Raw genomic sequence first — 19,892 nt, 5'->3', positions numbered from 1 at the left:
AGTATAATTACCATTCAGATATCAAATGTGGACCTATTACTGTAAGTTCTATTATGCATTCAATGACAGGACACCCTTTTGAAACAAAGTAAACTTTAGCATACTTTTTATTTTTTAAGTTCTTATTATGGAAATGATGTATTTTAAAGGGCACCTATTATGCAAAATTCACTTTTAGATGTTGTTTGAACATAAATGTGTGTTGACAGTGTGTGTACATACCTCCACCTTATAATGATAAAAACCCCACCGGTTCTTTTTCCCCATAAATCATAAGCAGTGTCTCAGAACAAGCCATTCACAGAATCCATCAAATGTGATGTCACATTTTAAAGGCTCCGCCCATGAATGTTGATGGACACTGATGCATTAGTAGAGACCTGATTGAGCCACACACAATCTGCCATGTTTATCTTCATGCTGGAGCATTTAAAAGCAGTATTCAAGAAAAGAAAAAAAGTCTTCTTATTAAAGCTGTAGATGTTATTCAGTCCAGAGCAGTGAGTGATTGTCTGCATTTATTTTATTGTTTGGGTCATATTTTTAGCATAGACAGCAGTAATGATCATGTATATTATGCTGCTGTCATTTAATACAAAGATCTAACGTAAACACTAAATTCTTCACAGACATAACCAACCGGGGTTTTCCTTTTTTTTTTTTTTTACTTGTGTGTTTTCAGTATTTGACAGTTTAGGTGCAATAAGACATGAAAGAGAACTTAGTTTAGTACTCACATGCCGAGTGATAGCAGCGTTCTGTGTGCATGCTTCAGATGTGTGCACTCAGAAAACCTTATATTAGAAGTATAAACTGATATGGCTTTAAAAGGCATGATTTTAGAGCAATATACATGATATTCAAAACCTAACTGATTTTTTTTTTTTTTTGCAGAGTATCTGAGATAAGAGCTGTAAAGACACAGTCCTATTCTGGGCATAGATAATTGGTGCACTTTACTGTAAAATAATCTAAATTGATAATGTTGAAAAGCAAAGATTTTAGGTAGTCCCCGACTTCCAGTAAATAACAAAATACAGTTGAAGTTAATTGCTACCAACATTTCTTTTTTTCTTTTTCTTTTTTTCTTACCAATATTCTTCAAAATATCTTCTTGAAACAACCGAAGAAAGAAAACCATGAAGGTTTGGAAATGAAGGATGAGCAAATGAGCAAATAATTTAAATATTCCATAAGCGAGCACATCTAATGTGTGTTTTCTTATCACACATCAATGCATAGTTAAAAGATAATGCTAAACATATCCTGAACTCTGTGGTCAAATGTATGAGGGTTCATCAAGAGTACAGCGATTCTGTCCTCTAAACCCCATTAACCTGCCAGGAGGGGGGCATTTTTGTGCTCACAGACTAGAATGAAGATTACCTCTCGCATTTGCAATTAAGATTATTGTCATGCACAAAAGAGACAGTGTGGCAGTTCAATAATCTTCCATTAACAGATTGTGGGTACGTGTGTCAAGTACTCTTGACTGTTTCACCTCGACACCATCAGCTCCTCAAAAGTGTTTGTGACTAGAATCTTGAATCACATAGAGAGTTTATTTAACTTTATTAATATATAAACACTGTTTATTTATGACATCTCATTTTGATCCGTCATAGGATAGATTAAGATTATGGTTGAGAAAGCATTCTTTAAAAAAAATAAATAAATCTTAGCTTGAATCCATTTTGCCTTATTTACTATCTATCGGTGATGGTCCAAGAGAAGCAAAAACTACACTTTTTTCCAAGACAATTTCCTCAAACTTGATGCCAGATTAGTATCTCATAACAGCAGCAAAATCTCACCCTTGCTGATTATTTGCAAACCTTTTGCAGGTTTTAACACATTGTATTTTATGGCAGACAATTGTTCATAACATAATGGATCTGGATACATTTAATATTAGTCACATTCTGACTCCCTTATTAATTATAAAAGGTTTTACTGCATTTGGCCTCATATTATTCAAGTCTCGTTCCTGAGCACTCCATCATGGACAGCAAGCCTTATACGTTTACCTACATTCTTATGTATGAATGTCTTCCTTTATCTCAAATTATGATCATATGATATGATGTTAACTGTTTTGTTTACCTTCTTAATGTTTTATTAGATATTGTTTTTGTATGTTAAAATAAAAAATATATATATTTTGCATTTACAAATCTCCGGAAAATCCATAAATAAAATTATCTTGAACGTTTTTTTTTTTTTTTTGGTTTGCTACTGTTTATGGCTGTGGAAATAAACATATTTTGGGCGTCGATAAATCGGACAAAATTGGCTTTGAGAGAGCAATTATTAAATATTTCGATCTCATGTGGCGCATCTGCAAAAAGCTTTGTCTAAAAATCTTTCAGAGACGTTCGCTAGGTCAGCGTCACAAAAACAACTGAATATGAATAAGACAAGCACACTCTCAATATCTCTCTCTCTCTCTCTCTCTCTCTCGTTCCCTCTCCTCTGGTCTGTCTCATCCTCGCCTCGCTGTTGATCCGTCTCTAAAATGATCGCAGACGCACATCAGATGTTGAGGATTCATGCACCTGGAGGCTGGAGCTGAACTCCAACATGTCATTTGGATGTAAATAGGTTACCCCGGTGGACAGAGACGACACAAAAAGCTAGCTTACCTGACCTTCCTGAAGCTTAAGTTATTGTTCCGATCAGCAAATCATCATGGATCTGTCATTTATGGCCGCGCAGGTAAGGTATTTAACGCTTTTGTCTCGACTCTCGATCTATAAATAGAGATACTGTACATAAAGGTATACATAATGTCATAAAGTCAGCTTAAACTTCACATGGTACTCAGTTTATTGAAGTCAGAATGTACAAACTTCAGCTTAATCATATCAGCAAAACTATTTTAGATAGGCTAGTCTACTATATACGCGGTGGGATCAAGACGTTTAAATTCAAAACTTTAGATGGCATGTAAAATACTGGAATTAATAAAAATAAAAAATAAAGAAAGTTTTAGGATTTTGGAATTTTAAAACCACATTATTTATGTTTCTGCACATATTGGGTCACTAATCAAATACTTTTGTGCACAAGTGTATGATGAACTGCTTTGTACAAAAGGTTGCACGGTCTTTCTTCCATTGAAGCACAAGATGCTCTCTGTGACATTTTCAAATCATGCTGGGGAACGTGGATCACCAGTTTTTTCTTTTTGTTTTTGTTTTCACAAACCCATGATAAGGCAAATGAAACATTCTTCTTATAGTCATCCTTAAAAAAATCAACCTGTATGCATGTGACAGCTATTGATTGATTCAACAATATTTTACTTACTCAGATTTACTGAGGCAATTAGCAAGCAACTATCACCTTTCTGGATGCAAATTGCGACAACCAGTAGCAATTAAATCAGTCCTAATCATATTTATATGCATTTTTAATAGTCTTAAATATAATCAATAATTATTTGCATTTATTAGACCTTGAAAATGTGTATTCAGTGTGCATGATTCAGAGAGTAATACAATTAAGAACTGATAGGAACAACTGCAGACTTTGTAATGAGCTGTAGAGCAATTATTGGTGGAAGGCTAATGGGAGAGAACAGCAGTGCTCAAGCTTTATAGTTATGTTCATTTTCTTGTGTTTCATTAACTTGGCAGAAAAAAAAAATATATATATATATATCAAAAGTATAAAGTGTTTCAACACGGCAGCAGAAGAAACCTACTCAAAAGGAAAAATCATAATTTCCGCCTATGGCACTTTGCTGGAGTTAAAAAAAAAAATAGCTCTTTTATACCCCAAAACTCTGCGATTAAACACATTGCTTGTTTTGGATGTGGATTGTCTTGTAGGCAGACGAGCAAGACGAGTTCTGCTTGGAGCGACATCGGAAAATTGCACCGACAGAGTCATTTAAAAGATGTAGCTAAGTGAAGTGAACAACGTCATTGCAGCATCAGCTAGGGGTGCAACTAAACAACCTTTCCCTCTTACTGAATGAGTTATAGAAATAACTTTAGGTGTGTGTCACAGACTACATTGTGCTGTATATGGATTTGATACAAGGCCAGACAGAGATAAGTTACAAGGCATCAAAGAGTGATCTCTCCATTAGTGTTGTGTCTTCTCTCAGTGTCATTTATCTTGACAGCCAGGAGGCAGAAGCTTTAATATTAATGACTGAGACTAACTTAGAGCCATGCCAGGGTTCAAACTAACCTTCCAGAACAGTGTTTTGGTTTGACTGATTTCTGATGCCAAGTCTGATCTATATCAGAATGGGCAAACTGGACTGAGGTCTTAGATTCTATATGCTTGCGATTCTCGGTGGAGAGTTTTAGAATCAAGCCAGATCATAGGAAGTTGCAGTTCAATGCTAAATGATTTTTTCAGTTTGGTTTAATCCCTCCTTTGTGCCCTTGATGCAAATGAATCTTTGGCTTTATGTGTTTTGACAGGTGCTAAAAGATGGCCGCGGTTTCTCACAATGGCCTTGATTGCTGGCAAGATTTCCGTTAATTCTCCAACTTCCCTCATTAATGTCATATAGTGTTGTCTCTCTGGATTTAATTGAATTGCTCCATTGTGCTCAAATGGTGCAGAACAGTGAGCTCATTTTTTGTGAACGAGCTAAATTATATCATTTATGTTACAAAAAAGTAATACAATATATTTACAATACAATATTTATAATACAATAGCGCAGAGAAAAAAAGGTCTAGACCAGTTAATAGGAAGGAAATCAGAACAAGCTTTCAAAAATGGTTTACATATATCCTTCCACCTAAATTGTAGAACATATTTGCACCTAGTGAGAAAACCTATGTTGTATGGTTTGCATTGAAACAGTTTTCACTTGTACTAATGTACATTTCATAAATAATTACAAAGAAACTGCAAGTAACATTTAATTACACATGAAATTTCTCCCGCATGCTCGTTTACTTTTTGGACTTCAGTTTGTTCACGAGGTGGCAACACTGGCCCAATGATGGAACAACAACAACATTTTTAATCAGTCATAAAACGTTTGAATAAATAAATCAACTTTATTTTTAAATCAGTCATAACTTCTTTAAACAAATAGAGCAGACACTGGTCAACTTTCTAGTGTGCATGTGACCACCTCTGGTCTCGTCACCCCTTTACCTAAATTCAGTGCTTCATTTACATTTACATTTATGCATTTAGCAGACGCTTTTATCCAAAGCGACTTACATTGTATTCACATTACAGTTTTTACATTTTATCAGCTCTTGCTTTCCCAGGGAATCAAACCCATGACCTTGGCATTGCTAGCGCCATGCTCTACCATTTACAGGAGCTACAGGAAAGCTTCAGACCTATGTGCCCTCTAGAAGCTTGCGTTCTGCAAGTGAACGATGCATTATTGTGCTATCCCAAAGAGGCACAAAATCACTTTCACAGGCTTTTTCATTAACTGTTCCCACCTGGTGGAATGACCTGTCCAACTCAATGCGAGCAGCTGAATCGTTAGCCATCTTCAAGAAACGGCTAAAAACACATCTCTTCCATCTTTATTTGACCCTCTAAGTCTAGCACTCTCTATTCTATTTCTATTTTATCTATCTGTCTTCTTACAAAAAAAAAAAAACACACACACTTGACCCTCTATAAATTGCATATTTATTCTCTAACACTAGCTTTCTTTTTTCTATTCTATCTACTTGTTTCTTTAAAAAAAAAAAGGTTTATTTTTTCTGTATTCTGTCTACTCGTTTTCTTTATTAAAAAAATAAATAAAAAACCTTGCTACGTGTACTGCGTATTTGCATCCGTAGCAAGCATTTTGATAGGAAAGGATGACAAATACGAAAAAAAAAAGCGAAAAAAACATACGGAAATTTCAAATTCAGTGTGGCAAGGACCTTAAGAATTCTAAGGTGGTCTTCGTGACCGTAACGGGCAGAACTGAGAGTTCATGATTAGCTTCTAAGGCCGATACAGGTTTGACAGGAGATGACGGTCTCCATGACCTCGTCAGGAAAGACAAAGAGTTTATTAATGGACACCCCTGACACCTCTGGAGAGTCTGCAGTGGATGCTGCCACCTCTGCAGGTTCTACAGCAGTAGCATCAGGAGCTTCAACAAACGCAGGGAGTTCAGAGACAGAGCTTGCAGCCACAAATGAGGCATCAGGAAACAGGGAGAGTTCATTAACATTTTCCTTAACAGGACAGATACAGAGTTCAGCAACGGTTCCTTCTACCTTGACACTACAGGCTGAGAGTGCACTGCTGGGCATCACCACTGCACAAGGAACTGAAGCGAGTGCCACCGCCTGGGGAGGTTCTGCAGCATCAGCCGCCACCTCTGGAGAAATTATATTGGACCTGCCGCAGGTATCCTCCACACTGGATGCAAGTCTGGGATACCTTAGAACTGATCTCTAAGGACGTGACAGATGAGATTTTACAAGATTCTGGGAGATCAGATGAGATGTGACGGGGCTCTGGAAGATCAGTGGAGACATGATGAGGGTCTGGAAGATCAGCTGAGATGTAATGAGACTGTGAAAAATCAGCTGAGACACAACGAGACTCTGGAAGATCAGCTAAGACATGATGAGACTGGAAGATCAGCTGAAATGTGACGAGACTCTGGAAGATCAGCTGAGACGTGACGAGATTCTGGACGATCAACTGTGATGTGATGAGACTCTAGATCAGGGGTCGGCAACCTTTTCGGCACGACGTGCCATTTTTTATCTTCCTGGTTAACCGCTGTGCCAATATCACCCCCCCCCCCCCCCATATAAACCCCCCCACTCCGACTCTACGGCATGACTTCACGATTCAGTTCGGCTCATCAATGATTCCCCCATCAACTTCGGTCAGAAATCTTGGTGTAATCTTTGATGACCAACTGACCTTCAAAGAGCACATTGCAAAGACTGCTCGTTCCTGCAGGTTTGCACTACACAACATCAGAAAGATCAGGCCCTTTCTGACAGAGCATGCTGCGCAACTTCTTGTCCAGGCCCTGGTTGTTTCTAGACTGGACTACTGCAATGCTCTTCTGGCTGGTCTGCCATCAAACGCAATCAAACCTCTACAAATGATTCAGAATGCAGCGGCACGACTGATCTTCAACGAGCCCAAAAGAGCGCATGTTACACCACTCTTCATCTCCTTGCACTGGCTACCAGTGGCAGCTCGCATCCAGTTCAAGTCACTGATGCTTGCGTACAGATCTACCACAGGCTCTGCACCCTCCTACTTCCACTCACTATTACGAACCTACATCCCCTCCAGAAGTTTGAGATCTGCTAGTGAGCGACGCCTTGTGGTACCATCACAGAGAGGCTCAAAATCACTCTCCAGAACATTCTCGTTCACCATTCCTGGCTGGTGGAATAATCTTCCCACCCCTATCCGGAACGCCGGATCTCTGGCAACCTTCAAGCAACAACTGAAAACTCATCTCTTTCGGCAGTACTTGACTTCATCCTAAACTTAAAAAAAAAAAAAAAAAAAAAAAAAAAAAACTTTCCCTCTATCTTTCTCTCCACCTACTAGTTTGTACTTATTTGAACAATGACTGAGACTTGGTGTTACGAGCACTTCCTCTGTCTGACTGCCTCTTCAAGATGAATCGCTTTTTGTATTCCCCAATTGTAAGTCGCTTTGGATAAAAGTGTCTGCCAAATGACTAAATGTAAATGTAATGTAAATATAAACTCTGAATATGCATTCTGTATTTATACAGTACATTTTTTTTAATGATTTATTTTCATGCAAATAGTTTCTTAAGATTTTTTCATAAATTGTTTTCTTAACTTTTCAAAAGTTTCTTGAATAACAGATATAGAGTGTGACCGTACTGAACACCACTGTATGTGTGTGTGTAACAAGGCCAATGCATTAAAACCATTCAGTTCACCATTCTATATTAATGCGCTGCTTTAATTGATGCGTGCACACACACACACATCACTCGCACACAGAGATCACTCTGTGCAAAATGTAACATTCAGAATCTCATAAACTTCTTGTCAGTGCTGCCACACGACTTTTATTAATCAATACTGAATCGCTATATTATATTTCTCAGCAACGAGGGGGTAAAATCGCAGTTTAATCAAAGCAGGCAGTATAATCATTTATCAGTTCTAGGAAAGATTATCTTCCTGGCCAAGAAATAACAGCTTTCCTACTTTATACAGCACGAGCAGTAGCCTGTAGCAAGGATCAACATTCAGTGACTTAGAGTTGTGAGCAGCACACAGAGACAATCAATTGTGAATATGAGGGATTTAATAAATGAAACTACAGCTAATATACAACTAAGCTAAGCAAAGCACATACACACAGAAAGAAGGTAAGGAAAGAGAGAGAGAAGAACAAAGAATGGCAGTATTTAGCATCAATTAACCACAACCTAATGAGAATCATCAGTGAATCAAAAATCACCTTAAGAAAGGGGCCCAAACTTAGACACGCATCTAACTAGTTGGAAACGGTTACTTGCATTGGCTTTGTTGCTGAACAAGAGTCCATATGCGGTAGACAACAGAGGTTCTTGATGAGCTCAGTAGGAGTGAGCTGGAGGCTTTCGTCGGGTTCTTCTGAAGATCAGAATCAGAATGAGCTTTATTGGCCAAGTATGTTTACACATACAAGGAATTTGTTGTAGTGACAGAAGCTCCACAGTGCAACAGAAAGACAGTAACAGGACAGGACAGGACACAGGTAATAAAAACAAAATAACAAGAAATAGCCAATAACCAATGTACAAAGCAGCAGCAAAAAAAAAAAAAAATTCAAAATATATAATATATAATATAGGCGACTATGTATGTACAGGTCAAGTATGTGCAAATTAGAAATGAGAAAAATAAAAATAAAATAAGTGAGTGTGGTGAATGGATAATGAATTAGTTGTGTGTTCCACGTTTATTTATTGAGTGTTCATGAGATGTATTGACTGAGAGAAGAAACTGTTCCTGTGTCTGGTCGTTCAGGTGCTCAGAGCTCTGTAGCGTCGACCAGACGGTAACAGTTCAAAGAGGTTGTGTGCTGGATCTGAGGGGTCCAGAGTGATTTTGCCAGCCCTTTTGCTCACTCTGGATAAGTACAGTTCTTGGAGAGTCGGGAGGGTTGTACCAATGATTCGCTCAGCAGTCCGGACTACCCTCCGTAGTCTTCTGAGGTCAGATTTGGTAGCTGAGCTGAACCAGACAGTTATTGAGGTGCAGAGGATGGATTCAATGATGGCGGAGTAGAACTGTTTCAGTAAGTCCTGTGGCAGGTTGAACCTCCTCAGCTGGCGAAGAAAGTACAACCTCTGCTGGGCCTTCCTGACAATGGAGTCAATGTGAATATCCCACTTCAGGTCCTGAGAGATGGTGGTGCCCAGGAATCTGAATGACTCCACTGCAGTCACAGTGCTGTTCATGATGGTGAGTGTGGGGAGAGCAGGGGGTTTCTCCTGAAGACCACGATCATCTCCACAGTTTTGAGCGTGTTAAGCTCCAGGTTGTTGAGACTGCACCAGACAGACAGCTCCTTAACCTCCTGTCTGTAAGCAGACTCGTCACCGTCCTGGATGAGGCCAATCAGTGTGGTGTCATCTGCAAACTTCTGGAGCTTGACAGAGGGGTCTTTAGATGTGCAGTCGTTGGTGTAGAGGGAGAAGAGCAGTGGGGAGAGAACGCAGCCCTGAGGAGCTCCATTGCTGATGGTTCGAGTGCTGTATGTGAATTTGCCAAGCTTTACTAACTGCTGTCTGTCTGTCAGGAAGCTGTTGATCCACTGGCAGACGGAGGTGGGGACGGAGAGCTAGTTTATTTTGAAGGGTTTCCGTGATAATGGTGTTAAAAGCAGAGCTGAAGTCCACAAACAGGATCCTCACATAAGTCCCTGGTCTGTCCGGATGCTGCAGGATGAAGTGCAGTCCCATGTTGACTGCATCATCCACAGACCTGTTTGCTCTGTAGGCAAACTGCAGGGGGTCCAGTGGAGGCCTTCAGATAAGCCAAAACCAGTCTTTCAAATGATTTCATGGCTACAGACGTTAGGGCCACAGGTCTGTAGTCATTAAGTCCAGTAATTTAGGGTTTCTTTGGGACAGGGATGACGGTGGAGCGTTTGAAGCATGAAGGGACTTCACACAGCTCCAGTGATCTATTGAAGATCTGTGTGAAGATGGGGGACAGCTGATCAGCACAGATTTTTAGGCAGGCTGGTGACACACCATCTGAACCAGGTGCTTTCCTTCTTTGTTCTTCCTGAAGATTGCACACATCATCTTCGCTGATTTGAATTGTAGGTGTGGGGGAGAGAGGGGTTGCTGGAGGTGTGAATGGTTGTGTGGAGGGGTGTTCTGGGCGGGTGTGGGGTGATCGTTCAAAACGACAAAAGAACTCGTTTAAGTCGTCTGCCAGGTGTTGATTCTCCAGAGTGCTGGGGGGTGGTGTTTTGTAGCTGGTGATGTCCTTCAATCCTAACCACACTGAAGGAGTATCACTGGAAGAGAATTTGTTCCTGAGCTTGTCAGAATAATTCCTCTTTGCCACTCTGATCTCCTTTTCCAGTGTGTATTTGGCCTGTTTGTACAAGACTTTATCCCCCTTTCTGTGAGCATCTTCTTTGGCCTGACGGAGCTGTCTGAGTTTGGCAGTGAACCATGGTTTGTCATTGTTGTAGAATAGATGAGTCCTGGTAGGAATGCACATGTCCTCACAGAAACTGACATAAGATGTTACAGTCTCTGTGAGCTCGTCCAGATCATTTGCCGCAGCTTCAAAAACAGTCCAATCAGTCAGGTCGAAACAGGCTTGTAGATCACGCTCTGTTTCGTTAGTCCATCTTTTAACAGATCTTAATACAGGCTTTGCAGACTTAAGTTTCTGCCTGTAGGATGGAATAAGATGAACCAAAACAGTGATCAGAGAGTCCTAAAGCTGCTCGTGGAACCGAGTGATATGCGTCCTTTATTGTTGTATAACAGTGATCCAATATATTACTGTCTCTCGTGGGACATGTGATGTGCTGTCTGTATTTTGGCAGTTCACGGGAGAGATCTCCTTTATTAAAGTCCCCGAGAATGATTAAAACAGAGTCCGGGTGTTGTTGCTCACTCTCTGTGATCAGATCAGCGAGTTTCTGTAAAGCTGTGCTCACGTGCGCTTGCGGTGGAATGTAGACACTCATGAGAATGAACGAGCAGAACTCCCGCGGCGAATAGAACGGCTTGCAGTTAATGAAGAGCGTTTCTAGATCTGAGCAGCACATCTTCTTTAACACAGTTACATCTGTACACCACCTCTCATTGATGTAAAAGCACGTCCCGTCACCGCGCGATTTCCCCATTGATTCCGTGTCCTGATCTGCTCTGATCAGCTGGTAATTAGGCAGATGAATCACGCTGTCCGGTATGTCGCCATTCAGCCAGGTTTCCGTGAAACACAGAGCAGCAGAGTTAGAAAAGTCCTTGTTTGTCCGGGAGAGCAGAAGGAGTTCGTCTGTTTTGTTGGGTAGAGAGCGGAGATTCACCAAATGGATGCCTTAATCTTCCTTAAGTGTGAAGGAGCAACCATCTCTAAAGTGCTAGAAAAGTAGAGTCAATAGTTTCTGTTACATCATCAAGTTGTTCTGAGCTATTGGATATGCTGAGGAATTGAGATAAATCAGGAAGATTATTTATAAAGAAGTCTTTTGTGTTTCTACCATATTTGTAACAAGAAGTTGGCTTTACAGCTTTAGCTATATGGTATATACACGAAACTAGATAATGATCTGAGATATCATCGCTCCGCTGCAATATTTCAACGCCACTGACATCCATTACATATGACAGTATTAAATCTAGAGTATGATTTCGACAATGAGTAGGTCCTGAAACGTGTTGTTTAACACCACTGGAGTTTAGAATGTCTATAAATGCTGATCCCAAGGAATCTCTTTCATTATCAACATGGATATTAAAATCACCAGCAATTAGGACTTTATATGCAGCCAGCACTACCTCAGATAGAAAATCAGCAAATTGTGACATAATATACACCATTAATCCAGGAATCGGAAGATGGTCATTTTGATACCTGGCATGCCAGGGATTGGAAAACATTAAGGCAGTAATACATTCATATGTCTAGATCCAAGTAATTGGAGCTTCACTACAGTACTACAGAATTATAACTAAGCTACTATAACCTAGGAACATGCATACAACACAGGAATACTCTATATACATTTTGGAACAGTTTGTGGATAAATGGAGCCAATGTCATTTCCTATGTCTATTGTGGCTTTTGAGTATGTCTGGGCCACAGTTAATTGCTCCTCGTGGGGATGGGGGAATCGTTCCTTCCCTCTGGAATCTCTTTGAAGCACAAAGTGAAAGTTGACGACTGTCCCTGCTAGCATTGGAGAAGATAGCAGAGGTGATAACGCTCTTTGAACCAGAGGTGGATGTTAGAATGAAATCTGTAATTGCATCTCTAATTTAGTTATAACAAGGGAGGAAGGAAAGTTTACGATGCCTAAAACCTGATCGAATATCTTGATTGCATTCAAATGCTACAAGCGCTGACTTTACTTGACTCAGGATGATCAGCTGTGACTTGACTTGACTCAGGGATGGCAGCAGTGACATGAGGGAGTGTAGTTTTCGCTGCCATTTTGTGAGCGGGCTCTGCTTTAGCCACCATTATGTGAGCGCAGACCGGTGAGGCTGACATTTCTCTAGCTGGTTTAATCACCAGAGTAGCGATCAGTATACTTGTCCCAGAGCTTGTGGTTGACTAAACTCTGCAGCCGCCATTACAGGCACAGACACGGTCCTCCTCTGCAACACCCACAATAAATGAGGAACCGACAGACAACAAGGCAAAATCCAAAAACTGACTAAAGGATGAACGCAGTCCCTCGCGGACGAGTCTTGACTTTAGTGTCTGGTTCTGATGTCTGATTCTAGTGTCTGATTCTAAGATGGCGCCGGTGAGATCGGCTGCCGTCACGACTGCTCTGACCAAACTTTGTCTTTTTTTGTTATTTTTTCTTATTGTTAACTATAAACACCGGTTTCTTTTTGTAAGATGGCCATTCTTACATACGACAGGGCCACTCTTATTTCTATTGGTGCACAATGCACTAACCTTTCGCCGATTTTGAACCCGGACCCATCCTGGCCGAGCGAGATCCTGAGGAGGAACAAAGGACGCGACCCGTACCGGCGTCCTCGAGGGAAACGAGCCGGCGTCAGGAACAGGCTGAGGGCTCGCGCACACCGCGCTCCCTTACCAAGTGTCCTGCTCGCCAATGTCCAGTCGCTGGATAACAAACTCGATGACCTCAGGGCAAGAGTCAGGTTCCAGAGGGACATTCGGGACTGCAACCTTCTCTGCTTCACCGAGACATGGCTGAACCCAGCGGTACCAGACCACGCCATCCAGCCGGCCGAGTTCTTCTCGGTTTACCGCATGGACAGAACGCTGGACTCGGGGAAGACTAGGGGAGGTGGAGTATGTCTGATGGTGAACGAACACTGGTGCGACAGCGCGAGCATTGTTCCCCTCTCACGCTCCTGCACACCGAATCTTGAACTTCTGACCATCAAATGTCGCCCTTTTTATCTCCCTCGGGAATTTAGCTCGGTCATCGTCAGTGCCGTTTATATTCCACCTCAAGCGGACACGGACACTGCGATATGGGATTTACATGAAACACTACACCTTCACCAGACACAGCACCGGGACGCCGCATTCATTGTTTTGGGAGATTTCAACAGTGCCAACCTCAAGCGTGCACTGCCGAACTTCCATCAGCACATCAGCTGCCCCACCAGGGGCGAAAGGACATTAGATCACTGTTACACCCCATATAAGAACGGCTACAAGGCACAGTCACAACCACCGTTTGGGAAATTGGACCACGCCGCCATCTTCCTCATGCCTGTTTACAAACAGAGGCTGAAACAGGAAGCCCCGGTGCAGAGGGAGGTCCAACGCTGGACGGACCAATCGGTGGCCGCTCTGCAGGACGCGCTAGATGACGCAGACTGGGACATGTTCCGGCGCAGCTCTGATGACGTCAGCTTGTTTACGGAAGCCGTTGTGGGATTTATAGAGAAACTAATGGATGATACGGTGCAGAAAACCATCATCAGGACGTTTCCCAACCAGAAGCCGTGGGTGGATAAAACCATCCGCGACGCCCTGAGATCCCGCTCCGCTGCCTACAACACAGGGCTCATCACCGGGAACATGGATGATTACAAGGCTGCATCTTACAGCGTGCGCAGATCGGTGAAGGAGGCGAAGCAGCGCTACGGGAGGAAACTAGAGTCGCAATTCCAACATGGCGACTCTAGGAGCCTGTGGCAGGGACTTAGAACCATCACGGACTATAAAACACCACCCTCCAGATCGGGGAATGCGGACGCCTCTCTGGCTGACGAGCTGAACACTTTTATGCTCGCTTCGAGGCTGCAGCTAATCTCGCTAACGGCGCTAGCAGTGCTAACTGCATGCACGCTGAGGAAGCCGGTGAGGACAACGTATTCACCATCACGGAGCATGACGTGAGGAGGGCATTCAAGAGAGTGAACATCAGGAAGGCAGCAGGACCAGATGGCATCACAGGTCGGGTTCTGAAGGCCTGCGCTGACCAGCTAGCACCGGTGTTCACCGAGATCTTCAACCTCTCCCTGGAACAGTCCATAGTCCCCTCATGCTTTAAGCAGTCCACCATTGTTCCTGTCCCCAAGAAACCGCAGCCCACCTGCCTAAACGACTATCGCCCTGTAGCCCTCACATCAGTGGTGATGAAGTGCTTTGAGAGACTGGTCAGAGACTTCATCATTGCATCACTACCAGACACACTGGATCCACTACAGTTTGCATACAGGCATAACCGCTCCACGGAGGATGCCATCTCACACCTCCTCCACACCACAACAAGTCACCTGGACTGCAGAAAAGGGAATTATGTAAAAATGCTGTTTGTGGACTACAGTTCAGCGTTTAACACCATAATTCCCTCCACACTCACCTCCAAGTTGGAGGTCCTTGGTCTCAGCACATCCTTGTGCCAATGGATCTCCAGCTTCCTGAAGGACAGACAGCAAGCCGTACGGATGGGTAAACACACCTCATCCTCCATCACCCTAAGCACTGGAGCCCCTCAAGGTTGTGTTCTGAGCCCCCTGCTGTACTCACTGTACACTTATGACTGTGTGGCCACTTCCAACTCCACCACCATCATCAAGTTTGCTGATGACACTGTTGTGTTGGGCCTGATCTCAGACAACGACGAGACGGCCTACATACAGGAGATTAAGAACCTGGAGAGTTGGTGCCAGGTGAATAGTCTACACCTGAACATCAGCAAAACTAAGGAGCTGATAGTGGACTTCAGTACGAAGCAGGAGCGGTCATACCAGCCGATCACGATCAGCGGGACTCCAGTGGAGAGAGTGGACAGCTTCAGATACCTGGGTGTTCACATCACGCAGGACTTGACTTGGTCCTGTCATACCAGCACCCTGGTGAAGAAGGCCAGGCAGCGTCTGTACCATCTGAGACGCTTAAAGGACTTTAGACTTCCCTCTCGGGTGCTTAAGACTTTTTACACCTGCACCATCGAGAGCGTCCTGACGGGCAGCATCACTTCCTGGTTCGGGAACTGCACTATGCAGGACAGACGAGCCCTCCAGAGGGTGGTGCGTTCAGCGGAACGTACCATTCACACCGAGCTCCCTGACCTGCAGGACATCTACAGCAAGCGGTGCCTGACCAGGGCCAGGAAGATAGTGAAGGACCTCAGCCATCCCAACAATGGACTCTTTTCTCTGCTGCGTTCAGGGAGACGCTTCCGCTCCATGAAGGCGAACACAGAGAGAATGAGGAGGAGCTTCTTCCCGCAGGCCATTCGGAGTCTAAACCACTCTCCACTCTAATCACATCACCCCACACTTCCACTTTGCACATTTTTCAAGTACAATCTGCACTAATTTGTAGAAGGTTACGAAAGGATAAATGAGTGGGACTTACATACCATTTGTCTTTGTCTTTAGTATCCTTTTACTCACTTATACACTTTACTGCACTGCACAGCACAGCACACGGACACTTTATCACTGACATACACTTTACTTTTTATAGAATCTATATAGAATCATATTCTATTTTTTATTCTCATATCTATTTGTTATTTTATTTTATTGCTAGTTTATTCTGTATATATGTTTACTGTACTTTTTCTATTTGTATTTTTGTAAACTTGAGGTTTTTCTTAATTTTGTTGGACAATTTGTTGGACAGTCGTACAATACATTTCACTACATGTCGTACTACGTATGTATATGTATGTGACAAATAAAATTTGAATTTGAATTGAATTTGAATTTTGATTTGAATTTGGTTAATGCCATCGCAAAAAAAAATCCAATAACATGCACTCTGGTAAATCAGAGCAATTTGCTAAAGCTAAATACTCCTCTATGTAGTCCTCAAGTTATAATGTGCCCTGCTTGAGGGATTCCTGGCCAGTGTCCTGTAGAAAAGATGCTGGATCCTCATTTGGCCAAGTATTCTGTTACAGAACGAACGAGACAAGAGGCGTGCGGATCCATCTGCCAAGCTTTATTATCAGATGTGGTCATAAAACAGGCATGGGTCGACAACAGCAACAGGTATAGCACAGACAAGACAAAAGAGTTATCCAGAGACAGGCATAGGTCAAACGACGGCGAGCGTAATCCAGATAGCGTGACAAACGGCTAATCCACAAACAGGCAATAGTGCAGGCGAGGTGCAAACAAAGTCCGAAACAGCAAGATGAAGGGATAATCCACGACAGGTTAAAGTCCAAGGCAGGCAGAATACAGAAAGGATGAAGCAAACAGGCTAGGATCAAGACACGGATGAATCAGGCAATGAACAGGACTAGACTAGAATTAGACTCAGAAAAACTTGAAATGGCTCCGTAATGTTGCTATCGCTAGCACAGGGATAAACACAAACAATACTCGGCGATCTAAGAAAGGTCTGAGTGGGTATTATATTGCGTGTGTGTGTGTGTGTGTGTGATTGGCTGCAGGTGAGTCCATAAGCAGTGCAATGGAACATGGAGAATGTAGTCCAGAGTAACACGTAACAGTCTGTGTAGTGTAGGAGTGAATATAATGAGAGGGCGGCTTCTGGTGGTGAGTGGATGAAAGGTCACGGACAGGATTCATGACAGAAGTATACTTTGGGCTTCATGCTTATTGTAGTGTTATACTGTTAGCATAGCAACATGTTAACATGAATCTCTATTGAGCTCAATGTGAGTTGCTGACTATGTTCAGCATTCTAAATCAGTCACTTATGAGGGAACAGTTTGGATTTTGGACATTCATTGTTGACTTCAGTAAATAATTTGAAAACATTTTCAGCATCTGGCTTCCTTTGTGTTCTTCAGCACTTCTTTCACCTTCTCATCACATGCAAGCTCATATATAGTAGAGAAATTGGCTCCTTTTTTAGCTCTGTGTTGTACACTGTGTCTGGTAACGCTTGTTTTTGGTTCAGTGTAGAGCCCTGCACAGGCCTCAAATTTAGGCCTTAGCCCGGCCCTGGCCCGAGACGCTCAGGCCCTAGCCCGGCCCACGTCCGACAGTTTATCAGAATTACCGGCCCGAGTCCGACCCGAGCCTGTCTTTTTTTCACCCCTTCTCCTAAAACAGTTTATACTACTGTTTTGGCTATTAAAATAGTTCAATTTTGTGTGTAATGGCACAATTATTATATTGCGTTTAGTTTTTTTATTAAGTTAATTTAGAAAAACATTTGGAGCATTTTTGTTAGTTAAATAGCCTATAAGTTTTAGCTTTTTTAAAGTAACGACCAAGCGGCCAGCTGCATGAGCTGATCATAGCCTATGTTTGATCAATTTAGCCTTCTCATATCATCACGACTTGCCTAAAATAAAATCTATAGATATACTAAAACAGTTCAAGTATATAACAATGTTTAAACGTTAAACCTTCGCTATAATAATAATGTGCGCTAGCCTATATCTAATTTTGTGCGGAGAGTGGAAGCTAAAGCGCGCTCTGCAGGACATGGAGATACCAGGGCAAACACTTGGATTTACTTCAGTGGAAACCAATTAAAATAGCCTATGCCGTCATTTATTTTATTTATTTATTTAAATTTTTTGATAAAGGTAAGTAGGGATGTAACGATTACCGGTTTGATGATAAATCATGATAAAATTCCCCACGGTTAGTATTACTGTTTCATATTTTAATTATCATTAAAACCGTATTCGATTACCACGATCTGAACAACTCACAATAAATAAATACTGTCCAGCATAAAGCAGAGTGTAACAGTGTCACGAGCGCATGGCAGCAGATTAGTTTCATTCTGAGTGAAAACGGCGGAAAAGCTGGGAGGTTTCAAAAGAGTGCTGAGGGAATTATACAAATGAATATATCAATGAATTAATTATATGAATGTACCTCTGAAGGATCTGACTGTCTTCAGAAACGATTCGATGGCATTTTGTTTTCATCTTCGCTCCATGTAATACCTAAAGGAAGTGTTCTTAAACACAATACTGCTTTGTTTGCGGAGTTCACGGGAATCAGCTGTAATTCAGCTTTTCCATATAAAGCGCCACCTGCTGTCAGAGAGTGGATTTACAGACACTTATTTACATTCAGCCTGTGTGCAGTTTCTGTCTGGCCAAAAACGGACCAAATTTGCATGACCTGCTGTAAATTTTAACCGGTTGATGAAAAACAAGCTTATGTGGATTCTACACATTTAAACAATTCAGATAAGCTATATAGAATTATTTATGGAGCAGATAAGTGGATAGAGAGTTGGACTTGTAACCTGAAGGTTGTGGGTTCGAGTCTCAGGTCCGGCAGGGATTGTAGGTGGGGGAGTGAATAACCAACACTCTCTCCACCCTCAATACCACGACTGAGGTGAGACATTGAGCAAGGCACCGAACCCCCAACTGCATTGGCTGTCCACTGCTCCAGGTGTATGTTCACTATTGTGTGTACACTTGGATGGGTTAAATGCAGAGCACAGATTCCGAGTATGGGTCACCATACTTGACCACACACCACTTCCCCCATCCCCTTCCCCTTATTAATCAATTATAATTTTGACTTAACTCTTTTCTTTAAAGGCTGAAATGTGAGGTTTACCTTTATATGAAACTTTTTCAAAGCTTTATTTGAACATTTACATTATTTATTTGAACATGCTATTAAACTGGTGTCAGTCAAGTTGTCATTTAATATACAGACCTCATTGGTAATGTTATTGTTTTAGTGATTATGCAAACAAAAAGTCATTTTATTTGCTGTTTGTTGATTTTTAAGTATAAAACTTGGTGAAGTGATTTATGTATTGGTACTTTTTGAACATCTCCAGTACATTTTAACAATACCGTGATAATACTGATAACCGTGATAATTTTGGTCACTATAATCGTGATGAGAAATTTTCATACCGTTACATCCCTAAAGGTAAGAGTAATACATCACTCGGACCTGTAAAGGGTCTACTTGTATTTGTGTGCACTCACAATATCAACAAAAGGTAGTTCTTTTATAAAACAAAGAAAACAAACATGATGCGCTTTCTGCTGTCTTGAACAGGAGCGCTTCACAAAAATGAGCGAATGCATGCCTCACAGACATGATAAATATATCTATAGAAAGCTTTAAATGATCACTTAACGAAATAAAAACAAAAAACAAAAACTCTTTTATTATCATCTCAATCATAATCAATAAAGATGCATATATCTCTAAAGGCGCGTCTAATGGGGAGACAGCGAGTCAGGATCAGCAACTTCATCCTTGTGACACGGACTCAGAAAACATTATTTTATTAGGAGATATTTGAATTGAATGGATGTTTGGTCCACACAAATTC

At 41.7% G+C, this 19,892-nt stretch overlaps 1 protein-coding gene across 1 annotated transcript in view; it reads left to right on the top strand.

Moving 5' to 3' along the window:
* Positions 1 to 2,688: 2,688 nt before the first annotated feature.
* The window catches only part of LOC306880432 (uncharacterized protein C14orf132-like), a gene marked incomplete at both ends in the record, with an annotated part of 39,103 nt that continues 21,899 nt past the window's right edge, over positions 2,689 to 19,892 (top strand). The window contains one exon of the mRNA XM_079433928.1: positions 2,689 to 2,715. Within this exon, the coding sequence (XP_079290054.1) occupies positions 2,689 to 2,715 (27 nt within the window). The remainder of the gene's footprint in view (positions 2,716 to 19,892) is intronic.

Source organism: Barbus barbus, assembly GCF_936440315.1.
Source record: "Barbus barbus genome assembly, chromosome: 14".
Taxonomy (NCBI): domain Eukaryota; kingdom Metazoa; phylum Chordata; class Actinopteri; order Cypriniformes; family Cyprinidae; genus Barbus; species Barbus barbus.
This window is presented reverse-complemented; position numbering and strand designations above follow the sequence as displayed.